The sequence below is a fragment of the Leptidea sinapis genome, chromosome 9 (assembly GCF_905404315.1).
Source record: "Leptidea sinapis chromosome 9, ilLepSina1.1, whole genome shotgun sequence".
Taxonomy (NCBI): domain Eukaryota; kingdom Metazoa; phylum Arthropoda; class Insecta; order Lepidoptera; family Pieridae; genus Leptidea; species Leptidea sinapis.
The window spans coordinates 10,970,477-10,984,159 of NC_066273.1; the positions used below are offsets into that span (position 1 = coordinate 10,970,477).

Consider the following 13,683-nt stretch of genomic DNA (forward strand, 5'->3'; position numbering starts at 1 on the left):
ACTCAAGCTTTAATATGATGTATGATACCTAGGTAGGTACCTACCTACCATTCGAGATTCGACTCATTTCACTTTGACATTTTAATTGATAAGTCAAATGTGTGCGAACTGGTACGCATACTGCATTTGCAACTGTCATTTGTCAAAACTCAAATTCCAATTGATTATTGATGTTTCTATTTTCAAGCCTTCTAGGTTCTTCTAGTTCTAGATGCGATAATAAATCAGGATCTAGCTTTTACTTATGTATTTAGTAACTTAATGGAAGTTATAACTTTTGAAGCTGAATATTTAGTATTTAGGTATTATTATTAAGTTTATGTTACCTTAAACATTCCAATATACGTGTATTTCAGGTTTAATAGTGTGTGTAGTTAAAATGATATGGCGCAGTAAAAATGAACTTTTTTTTATTTTCTGTAATCGTGAACCGTAGCGAAAGCAATCAATATTTCAAAAATTTTAAACTGTTGTACATATCTAAGCAGTTACTAATAACTTAAAATGGAGTATATTCACTTATATATTAGAAACCGTGAATTCCATGTACGGAAGGAAATGCTATGTGAGCATAGTGATTATTTTCGAGCAATGTTCAGTGGCAATTATATAGAAAAAGAACAAAAGGAAATTCACATTGATGTAAGTAATCAACACCTTACTTTTTTATATAAAAACTGCAATAGTCTTAGCTTTCTTCAATTAATTATGACGGTCTTTTCAGCTTCTTGATCCTGACACAATGGAATTAATTGTTAATTACATGATTATTGGTGTAATAGATCTGACTGAATATGATTTTGCTACATTATGTAATATATCAAATGCTGCAACTTTTCTTCAAATAACAGAATTAATCAAACAAATGGAGTATACATTAGACATGCAACTATGTGAATCTAATTGGATTGATACAATGATGATTGCAGAGCAGTGCATTTACAGTAAATTAAGAAAATTAGCTGTTACTTATGGGCTTTTTGCATTTAAAAAAATGAAAGTAGAATATATTCCTTTACTTAATACATTGGCATGGTATTTGTCACATCCATATCTGGACTCAGAGAATGAATTAAATGTTTTCAAGTTTGGTTTCAACTGGCTTCAACATAATGAAACTGGTGCAGATGCAATATTAATTATATTAGGCTGCTTAGACTTAAACAAATTATCCGTAAAGGAAATTAATGAAATAAGGAAATTAATAAGTGTTTATGAGTACAGTTTGGCACTGAAAGTTGTTGAATGTGTAATGTCATTGATAAATAGGGGTGGAAATAAATTAGACACCCAGTTTCTAAAATCACATAAGCAAATGATATGCCAGGAGTTTACTGAGAGAGTATATATTGAAGTGCAGAATTTAGTGGAAAACTGTCCAACCCGGAAATTGACTTACACTCCCATTGTACCGATGTGGATTTTGAAAGACTCAAGATTGGAGATGCTGCCTCAATGTCTATATTCATATACAGAAGAGAAGAAGTTTGAGAAATGGTTAGAAGTTGCAGAGAAGAACCTTTGGGGTTGGAGTGCTGTTAATTGGAGTGGCAATAACTTGGTTGTTGTCTGTGGAGAGCATGGTCGAGGCACAGGTTTATTTATGCAGGATGTTAAAGTTTATGATTTGTTGAGACAGGTGTGGGTTAAACATGGTGTGCAGTTGCCACCAAGGAGACATGGCGGGATGGCTGTTGTGGGAGATGAGTTATTTATCATTGGTGGTGTGGGTACTTTCAGGTCAGTTTTAAAATAATATTATTTATACTTCTAATAATGTAAAAATTCTTTTATTATTATTTCATTTAAATTTGTAATAAACACTAGTTTTAATACTCACTCAATTTCTGGTATTTAAAATGTTCTGTCAGTTTGTCCTTTGATAACCCGAGAAAGACTTAAACAATTATAATTATCGGTATAGAATGAAATATAAGCTAATCTTTAAATAATGTTATTGGCCACCAATAAAATGTAGTATCAAATAAATATTGCTGTCTGTAGAGAAATATGAGAGCTATAAAGTTAAATTTTTGTTTTATGCCCCATTCCTATAAAGAAAAGAAAAACATACCAACAAATTGAGAACTACCTCCTTTTTTGAAGTCTGTTAAAAATGGATAGTATTTGGTACACCCAGTTATGTTTGTTATGTGAAATATTTGAAAGCTTTTTACTATATAATATACTGATACTAACCATAATGGGTTTTCCATTCCATTCCTTATAGGAACCACAGATTTGTCTTTTGAGTTATTAAAAAAAACTACTTACCTATATCTTCTGGATGTTACATATATTATTAGTTGGATGTGGAGTTGTGTTGGATTATAGAATTGGTAAAACTAATTATATATTGGGTGTCCATGCAGGCAAAGTTATGGGCATAAGCTCATTCACGTACATTTGGTCCAAAACCATAATTTCATTACAAACACTTTTTACTTTCTTAAAGATAGAATATATTATAGTGTGATTGTTAATATTTCAGGGTCGTTTTAGATACTGCCATTGCTTATGACCTAAAGCGCAGATCATTCCGAAAAATTGCTAAATTTCCAGACGCTATACAGAGTCCAGGTGTCTGTAGCCATCAGAATAAAGTATATGTAACAGGACACAGGAATATATACTGTTATGAAGACAGGAATGGTTTTGATGAGTGGAAATGTGTTGTTCAAACAAATATTAGAATGAGCTGCATGAGATCATTTAAGAAGCACATCTATGGTATCCAGAGCTTCTTCAGTCAGCTTTATCGCTTTCAACCAGGGGTCGATAGTAGATTAGAATGTATAACTACATTTACACATCTTCCAGCGACTATATGTGATTTGGGTGAGTGGTTTGTAGATAAGTAATTATAATATTGCTTCTAATTATTCTTTATATAGTTCGTATTTTAATTATAAATATCTGGATGACCGTGCCTTGCTCGGATTTTTAGGAATGTACAAAACTTGAAAAAACTAATAGGATATCTGGATTCAAAATGGGGACCAAATTTCCCGTCTAAGCTATTATAGTCTTGTTTAAAGTGGCAAAATTTACTGTTGTATTCTAATGTTATTGTAGCTGTTTCTCATTAAAACATTATGAAAATTGTTGAGCCGTTTCTGAGATTCAGATTATATATATATATATATGTATACATGAATTGCTCATTTAAAGATATATTAAGATAAATGTGCAAATTTATGCTGAGAGTTATAGCACTTACTTAGACTTTACTCAGACTTTACTTACATAAAACTTAGCTGAGTGTTAGCTTAGCATAATTTTTGATTTTATTTTTATAGTTATTTGACAGCTGAAATGACAGCAAATGTCAAGTTCGCGTTTTATCACACTCTGTACCAGTGGGAGGCTCCCTTCCACAGGATGCGGGCTAGATTATGGGCATCACAACGGTGACTATTTCTGCCGTGAAGCAGTAATGTGTAAGCATTATTGTGTTTCGGTCTGAAGGGCGCCGTAGCTAGTGAAATTACCGGGCAAATGACACTTAACATCTTATGTCTCAAGGTGACGAGCGCAATTGTAGTAGTTTTGTTCTTTTCAAGAATCCTGAGCGGCACTGCATTGTAATGGGCAGGCAATTACCATCAACTGAATGTCCTGCTCGTCTCGTCCCTCATTTTCATTAAAAAAAAAACTCAGCAATGTGAAACTTCGCTCTAAAAATCCTTAGTGTCCATGGCGCAAAGACTAGTGCCATTACCTTTATTTCGGAAGGAGTATTATTCGCCATTATCACATAATATATCGGTATTTTGTTCGTCTAGTTCAGGCGTTTATATTTTCGCTTTCTTCTGTGATTGCCTCATGTGATGTACTATGATGCAAATTTAATACTATTTTGTAAAACATTTCCTTTGTTGTCGAAGTGTTAGGTAAGGACAGGACCTTTTTGCCTGATTCATTGGTTTTTGTAGGCCTCAGTTGTAGTGCAACTTTATCTAACTTGGTGTTTAGTCAACACTTTAAAGTAGTATTCTTTCTGATCTAGTATAGTAGGTATCTATTGCTTTGCTTAATTTCTTTATGTCTTCTACGCCGGCATTCCGTAATCTTTTGTTTGTAGAGTTTCATGACTTGATTTTTTTTTTATGAAAATAAGAGATGTGACGAGCAGGACGTTGAGTTGATGGTAATTAATGTCCATTACAATGCAGTGTCACTCAGGATTCTTGAAAAACCCATAAATTCTGAGAGGTACTACAATTGCGCTCGTCACCTTGAGACTCATTTGTCCAGTAATTTCGTGTAATTACGTACTAATTAGCTACGGCGCCCTTCAGATCGAAACCCAATCATGTTACACATTACTGGTTCACGGCTGAACAACAGTATCCATAATCTAGCCGGCATCTTGAGCAAAGGAGCCTCCCACTGGTAGGAAGGATCCCCTCCTATTGATTTGGATATCATGAGTGGTCTGCAGGACGAGCTTATCTCGTTCAGAGAGTTCGTTGTCGAGCAAGCCATAGTCTGTGTGTAAAGTTTTTCAATTTTCGAATTCTTTTGCTCATTTCTTTCACGTTATTACGATGAAGGAAGTGAATGATGTTGCACAGCGAAGAAATTAATTAATTGTATTTGAAGTTGATCGACTCATACTGAGCTCAAAAGGGGTTGAAACCAGGGCTTTTTCACGCAAAATAGGCGTACAGTAGATGTGGAAACAATTGTGGAAAGAAGCCCTTATATACCAGTTGCCCAATCCCGGCTACAGCCATGTGTGAATTAATATGTACTACACGGACATTGCTTCTGGACCTTGCTTGAATGTGAAACCCCCTCCCGTTCCCCTTTCAAACCCTCGCGCTCGTCCTGTTGCGTCAGTAAGCCTTCCAGTTTCATTACTGGTTACATAATCATGTCGTTATATTTTCGTGCTATCACTGCTTTGTTTTTGAAGTGTTCATTATTACGTTTTGACTTTTGTTGTTAATACTTCTCTAGTTTCTGTTGTTGTTTCTAAAACAAAACTAAAATGTACTCGAATTTATATAAACAAAAACATTATATCATACTATTATAATTATTGTAATTTCTTGGAAATATACTCTAGATGTATTATAAAAATAGCAACTTCCCAAATATTGAGTGAAACTTCGAAAAAAAAACGAAAATTCTGCGCACTTCACTATCACGTCGGCCGCCAATAAAGACTGAACTCCTCGTACCCTTTTTGGCTTTTTCCGTAAACTTTTGTTAACAAACATTCCATTGTCTTTGTTCTTATTTGTACAGAATTTAACGGACTTTTATTCTATTATAATTTCAAAGGAAAATAGCACTTCCTAATTACAAAATAAGGTGAGAAGTAGAATGAGGTCGTATGTGCCGGTATGCATAGAATAATAACGCTTAGAACGTGAGTAGGCCCAAGCGAAATGAAGCAGTTTCAAAGTGGTCGATTATGACCACATACGTTTCCCGCCGCATCAGTATCATTCTGTCAACTTCCAGGATAATCAGTGCGCGAAATTTAATTGAAAAATGACTTACTGTGCAGTGGAAGGGTGTCACAAAGCGTCTTATAATAAAAATTATGAAAAGAAAATCACATTTCACACCTAAATACTATTTCACAACTTTTAATTTAAGCTAATACGTTCGTCAAAACAGCAAAATATTTTGTAAACAAAACAGACGCCATTAAAAAAATATGTTGCCAGCTATAAAAGTACTATATACCCCGAGATCCTCCGCTGGGATAGCTTTTTGTGTTTATTGGTACATATTGATAGGAGGCTATAATGTACGACGCCACATGATGTTCTAAGTATTCAAAGTCAAAGTCTAATAATTTTAATTCAATTAGGCTTAAACGAAGCGCTTTGAATAGTCACTATAAAAAATTATTTTAAATTAGTGACTTGACCATATGTTCGGAAAAAGTTGAGCTCGTGAGAACATTAACAGCAACTCTTTTTAACCGACTTCAAAAAGGGAGGAGGTTCTCAATACGTCGGTATGTTTTTGAAGTGAAACTTCTTTATCGACGTAGGAGATAAATTTTATAGCAAATCGTCACGATTTTCGGCTACGCACCATTTTGTTTTTTTAAATCCAAGATGGCCGCCGTGCAAAATTATAACTTCAACAATATGGATATCGTATCCGAAGTTCTCGAGGGTGCAGAGAACGAATTTGGGATAATTTATGAAATCCAAGATGGACGCCGTGCTAAATTATGATTTTAACAATTCTTCTTGGATTTCAAAAATGATCCCAAACTCGTTTTCTGCACCCTCGAGAACCTCGGATATAGCTGGGAACGGCGCCTCTATCGTCTCGCTTTTTCGTTTCATCGAGTTTCAAAAAACAACTATTCTAAAGAACTTCTTTACTTGCACTTCAAAAATTGTTGCAACAATAATTAAATACGTGATGTTTTTATTAAATTCTTCATTTATATTTTATTTCTTCCTTCTTATAACATATAACCTAGTATTTCTTACAATTTACTGATTTAAGGAAATGTCTATTCACTTGCAACATAATTGGCTGTCTGTGTGCGTGTTGGCGAACGTATCTAAGTACGTGACGCTCACGCACACATTAATTATAATGTTACTTCTATATTGACAGGAACTATGAATGAAACTATCATTCTGAGCGTTATTATTCTAAGCCGGTATATATGTACTGTCATGTTACGTTCCTCGAATTGGCACATATGGACCTGTGTACGCTAAAAGTTAATATTGCATTAATTATTTGCAGGTGATCGCCTTGTTGTGTTCACTCGAACGATTGGTGGATGCACAGAGGATTTATCAGTTGAAGAGTACACTGGAAAGGCTGATGAGAAGCCAAAACTTGTCTACACACAAACCGATACTACGTTGAGAGTGAACGAATTTGCTGGGTCGTGCGAAGTGGTCCTTACGAATCCGCCTACTGAGTGGGAACTCTCCGATTATTTGCAACGATACTTGAAGCGATACGAGTAAATTATATTAACCTTATACAAATAAATGTCAAAATGCTTCGCTGAGTTTTAATCACACGTTTCTCTTCGCCTTTTTGCAATAAGTGACAATCCGGAGTTGTTAACCTTTGATCTGGACCCGGTGTCACAGTAATGTTATAATGCTGTATGCTATCTTCATACAAACGGGCGAATCGCAAGTTATCTCCACGTAGCTCGAGCTCGGTAGATATGGGACACTCACTTCACCAGATTGTCGTGAATGCCTGAATCATCAGGTCGATATGACTTGTAATGTTATAGGAAGCCATAACCTTAAGGACGAAGAGTATTTTATATCGAATTTATTTTGTTGAAAAATATATCATATGTTAGTTAGCTGATATTTCTTTATTAGTTTTTAAAGTAAAGTAAAGTCTGTTATAATTTAATAGAAATTTTAGCAGAATTCAAAACAGATTGTTCGTAGATATAACCCGAATGTGTTTGTAATCAAATTATCTGTTTTGTTATAAGATTTATTTAATAAACTGACGAGGTCAAATTCTAGTGTTGACTTACATGTTTTTTAACCTGCAAATCAGAGAATGCATATAATATATAAAACATGTAAATGCGATAGTCAGTCATTATTATTATGTGATTTGTCTTTTAATCGAATCTGTGGTGTGTTAAAAAATTTTTGTTGATTAACTGTAGTCTTTACATATTTTTTAGACAACGCTGATATATTTTAGGAAATTAAATTTTTATACAATTCTTTTTGATCATTGTACTATATATATACTATAGACGCTGATAATATGTTTTGGTAGGCCCCCCACAATATGGACGGACTATCTGGTCAAGATCGCCGGAAAACGTTGGATGAGGGCAGCGCAGGACCGATTGTTGGGGGAGGCCTTTGTCCAGCAATGGACGTCTTCCGGCTGATTATGATGATACGCATAGCTTGTGAATGTTGGTTCCTATTCTGATCCTCAAGAATTATGGGCGATCTGTAGTAGCGTTGGCGATTATAGGGATTTGGTAGAAGCATCTCTACAAAGTACACCTACTGTATAACTCCAAGGAGATTCTACATAGTTTTCAGAGCAGAGTGTCCGTGTTTAACTTAAAATGCCAGCCAAGAATAAAAAAGTATTACCAAGTCCTATGTCTGCTCTGTTCTATCCTAATCCTAGCTTAATATGTGAATGTAGGTTTGTTACGTTTCCAACCGAAACCGATCGTCATGGCACACACGTTAAGGGCACAGAAAAGGACAAGGGACACATTTATGATTAAGAAAATCGAAACTGTTTCCGAGTGACAAGAAAATTGGTCTGTAATCGTCGGACAATTTTACCAGAACGCCCGACATGACAACTTATCCGACATAATAATAATTGAGCAATTTAAGTGAACAGTTTTTTAAAGATAAGTTCATAAAGCTATTTTCCTATTAGTATTTCATAAAATTATGCTTGAGAATAAAACCGCTAAATGAACATAAAATATGTTTTTAAATAAAACACTTATAAAAGGATTAAAACGCGTGTAATTGGAACTGTGTTTTTAGAGGGGGACGCTCAAAACGTGCTCTGAAAAGGTCACGTAACATCGCCTTAACTAAAATATTAATAAAAATGAAACTGTTACGCTAAGAGTAATGTAAAAACAGTCACAACTACACGCACTTTAAAGGATGATCCTTTAGTGTTTTATCTAAATGTGTAACACTCGCGTTATTCAAGATATGTATGACTTTTTACGGTAGTAATTATTTCAAATCTATTTTGTCACTAATATTCAATTTATTCTACAACGCCATCTAGCGTTCTATCAATGAATACAAAAAAAGAAGAGGTACTTACCTCTACCTTACCTTACTTAGGTTAATTATCTACTCATGTTTATTTTCAATAATCAATCGAGTTGTAGTATTGGCTGTTTTCAAGCTGTATATTTTTTAAATATACTTGATAAGTCAGTCATAAAACATATTTTATTGTTTTTTGTCTGACTTATCAAGTTAATGTATTTTAGGTTTAAGTTATTTTATTTTCATTATTACAAATTAAAAAGCATCTAGATTTCTTACTTCATTTTTTATTAGCTTATTGCAGTAAGTTAAAAAAGAGGTATCTTCTTCCAAAAGGTTTCTCAATAGGGACCGGGCATAATATTTGATTTGAAATAAAACCACATTGATAGTAGGTATACAACGATATAATATTATCATCTGTTTTTGAAGGCATACTACTTGGCATTATGCATGGAATAGGTACCGCATCATTTTAATGACCACCTCGGCTTCGTATGATAGCGTGTATACGAGAGGTCCATTCATTTTCTTTCACTTTTTGACATAACGGTAACTCTATCACTGATTAAGTTACTCCTTACGTCTTTCGAGTCAAAGAGGATGTAAATACTACGTGATTTACGCAGTGATTTGACATAAGTAAGTTTGAAATAGTACAGTATGGCGATTGGCGACGCAGTATAAACCAGCTAAGTTTTAAAGCGAACAGTTGCTCAAAACGTAGTTGATATCGGATATCTCTATTTTTACAAGATTATAGCCGTCATCTGTCAATCTATGAGTGACTGCACGTTTCATACAATCGAGTGAATCGCTTTTTTATATAGAGTTTTGCTATGTTGTTTCTAGTTTCGAGAATCTTGAGGATTTTCGTTTGCCCAAATTCGGCACTTTGCTTCTTTACGAAGCCACTGAAGCTTACTGAGCCAAAAATGAGATTCATCGCTAATCATTATTTATTGTGAAAAATTTTAGTAGTCTATACCTATGTTGCTGTGAAGCCCATTATGATCAGATGGAAGACGTCCATTGCTGGAAAAAGGCCTATTAGCTAAAATTCGACTCTGGGAATGGTTAGTTATGTTCAAGGTCAAGATCGCCGAAATACGTTGGATGAGGGCAGCTCATGACCGATCGTCGTGGAAATAGTTGGGGACGCCTTTGTCCAGCAATGGACGTCTTCCGGCTGATGATGAGGATACAGATAGGTGAATGTTGGTTCCTATTCTGATCCTCAAGAATTATGTGAAGCCCATTATGATCAGCCGGAAGAAGTCCATTGCTGGAAAAAGGCCTATTAGCTAAAATTCGACTCTGGGAATGGTTAGTAATGTTCAAGGTCAAGATCGCCGGAATACGTTGGATGAGGGCAGCTCATGACCGATCGTAGTGGAAATAGTTGGGGACGCCTTTGTCCAGCAATGGACGTCTTCCAGCTGATGATGAGGATAAGGATAGGTGAATGTTGGTTCCTATTCTGATCCTCAAGAATTATGTGAAGCCCATTATGATCAGCCGGAAGACGTCCATTGCTGGAAAAAGGCCTATTAGCTAAAATTCGACTCTGGGAATGGTTAGTAATGTTCAAGGTCAAGATCGCCGGAATACGTTGGATGAGGGCAGCTCATGACCGATCGTCGAAATAGTTGGAGACGCCTTTGTCTAGCAATGGACGTCTTCCGGCTGATGATGAGGATACGGATAGGTGAATGTTGGTTCCTATTCTGATCCTCAAGAATTATGTGAAGCCCATTATGATCAGCCGGAAGACGTCCATTGCTGGAAAAAGGCCTATTAGCTAAAATTTGACGCTGGGAATGGTCAGTAATGTTTAGTTGAAGTTTCAGACAGGCCTAAGTATTTTGTTCTATTTATTTCTTTTATGTTTTCGAACTTAAAAATTGAAGAAATCTCTATGTATTTCGACATGTGATCTGTTAACTGTGCAAACGTGTTGAGAGGTGAGAAATAAATAACCTCTTGTACAGCAAGTCCATCTATTATTTACATCGGCACCAAAAGTCCGTTTCTACATTGCTGTCACCACAGAATACACATTAAAGTACCATAGCACGTACTGCTGTCACTTTCATATTATTAAGATTTCTATGGCTAAAAATTAAATTTCTGCTACTCATAATATCTTACTTCCCTGGTGTTATAGTAATAGTATTTTGCTATTTGTAAAAGTATAACCCTGATAATTATGAATTGTAATTCAATAGTCCCTTAGAATTAGTAAAATAATTATAGGTACTTACATTTTTATTTACATTTTGGATTAATAATATAATCCTAAAGATTGGACTCAAAAGGCCAGAATTCACGTACCTAACTGCATGATTTTTCAAGGTGAACCCAATGATGTCATAGTATTAAAAGAGGTTGATATGTCACTAGCGCGCCGAAAATCAATTCCCTAAATTGAGTCAATTGGTTCCTTTGGTCGTAATCACTCTCTCGATAAGAAAACGGTACACACGCGTTTGTTGTTAACAGAATTGCTTACAATTTGATATAGGTACAACATTAAAATGTCATCTTGTGTTATGGGAAGATGCACTAATTACGAAAGTAAAAAAAATCATAGAATTACATACCACAGTTAAGGAATCATGAAATATAACATTTTATTTGATTTCATTATTTATGTAACAAAATAAAGATGTTGCCATGACAACGCCGATCGCTACCAAGGTGATCATAGATTAACGTACAGAAATAACAAAATATTGATGCTGTCTGTTGCGGAATGATCGAGGTAGAATATTTTAGGAAATGATATAAATAAGTCATTATTGCAGTGAATGTAATAATTTTTAATAAACAAGTGCGTATATTAATAATATTGACACACTTTTTACACAAATTATCTTGCCCCAAGTTAAGCATATAATATAGCCTGTGTTATGGGTTACAAGACAATGATATATTTAATATTATATACATACTTAAACATACATAAATTCATATAAAAATACATAAATACATTTAAACATCCATGACTTGGAAACAAACATCCATATTCATCAAATAAATGCTTGCACCTACCGGGATTCGAACCTGAAGCTTAGTAGGTAGGATCGCTAACCACTCGGCTATACAGGTCGTATATAGGTAGCTGAACTATCAAACTACTAAAACAAGTTTTAGGGTAGGTAGCGGATGTAGACAGTGGGTGCTATTTGTTTACGTAGGAGTTTTTTCAGTATATCCCTTGCTAACTGCAGAAGAATCAATGGATTATTTTCTTCTTCTCCCATTACCTTATTGTAATAAACCCTCAACAAAAAGACATTCATAAAATATAATATTAGATACAAAAGATAATAATTGTAACCTTAGAACTTTTTGGGAGTAGCTGTTAGTTAAATTGTAAAAATGGGACCCTTACTGTAGATACCTTTCGGTTTTGTTTTGGTGTCTGTATGTTTTTTTATCATTTTATATATAAATAATTAATATCATCAATGTGGCTATATATTATAATCAATATCAAATATTTTTTTTATTAAATCAATGATACATTATCTACTTAATTTCAATGCAGTTTTACTACTTTATAGCTTTTTCTACATGAACTCATGAATAAATCGTAATTTAGGCATAAATCACGGTGTACGGTAAAACGTCATATCTGATGAATTAACTGTATTTTCTCTATACAAATACTAAGCAATTAGTAAATTAGAGTTATCTCTTTTTCGCTTGCGATAATTGCATTTACTATCCTTCTTTGACGTGTAATCGTAATTTTGTGTGCTATTGCAATGTTAAATTATTAAAAGGCATAAAAGGCATTTATTTTCTCAAAATTGATTCCTTTAGAATTCTTTTTTGATGTCATTTCTTATACTACTATCTAGTAGTATCTACTACTACCGCTTCGGAAACAAATGGCGCTCTGAGAGAGAAGAAGCGGCGCAAGTAACTCTCCCAGCATTCTTTTTTTGCGCTCTTTTCATTAAAAATATACAATATTGAACAGTCATTTCTATTGCTATACAATAATCACAATCTCAATCTAGTCCCAGGCTGTCCGATCATTTAGATATTCAGCAGTGGAGTAATAGGATTTACGACAGAGCCATTTTTTTATAAAACATTTAAATTTATTTATAGATAATGCCTGAACAGTGGCTGGGACTTTATTGTAGAAGTGTATACATTTACCCTTAAAGCTATTATGTATCTTATTCATATTATATTCATGTGTGCGTTAGTGTATCATTTTCAAACACCGAATGTTGTCTACGTAACCTATCTATACTTTTAAATATCATTGGGTGAACCTAGTAATGAAGTTTTGGTAAGTAATTGGTTATATAAGTCTTATCGAAACCAGTATAACACATAAAAGCACCTAATATTAAAACTAAACAAATCTCCAACCCTTTTCATTGCAAGTTGATAAGGCGTTAACACCTAATACGCCACTTATTCTAATTTTATGCCTCAAAGCAAAATTGAATCACTTTAACAATTTCATGATTCATTGCGTCTTCAAAATCAGTTTTAAATTTGCTGCCGTGGATAGAAACGTAAGCGATCATGGGGTTAATTATTTCAATCTGAAGATATAGGGGACCAATTATGGCGCGTTTGATCGGAACATCTTGAAGCTGATTGTGACGTTTTGAGTGATTTAGGGTTTACGATTAGTCGTTCATCATTGTGCCTCTTCTATCGCATCAACGACGGAGAATCTCCTGCAGATATTGTCGACTCAAGTGTACTTGTATTTAAAATAAAATATCTTCTTACTTCGACTGCTGAAAATTATGGAGCTCTTTACATAAAAAGCACAATTGAGAAAATGATATCCATGTATTGATAAGTTTTAAAATTGTTTTGAATTTAATGAAACTAAAATTATGAAAAAATAATAACTTTTAGGTAGGTAAGTTCCTATTTTAATTTTTAAATATAATAA

General features: G+C 34.2%; 1 protein-coding gene across 1 annotated transcript; it reads left to right on the plus strand.

Moving 5' to 3' along the window:
• The first annotated feature begins 192 nt into the window (after positions 1 to 192).
• Positions 193 to 7,003, plus strand: LOC126966146 (kelch-like protein 30). Its single transcript, XM_050810089.1, has 4 exons — positions 193 to 642; positions 725 to 1,740; positions 2,492 to 2,838; positions 6,736 to 7,003. The coding sequence occupies exons 1-4, from the start codon at positions 505 to 507 to the stop codon at positions 6,963 to 6,965; spliced, it is 1,731 nt and encodes a 576-aa protein (XP_050666046.1). The 5' UTR covers positions 193 to 504; the 3' UTR covers positions 6,966 to 7,003.
• The last annotated feature ends 6,680 nt before the right edge of the window (positions 7,004 to 13,683 follow it).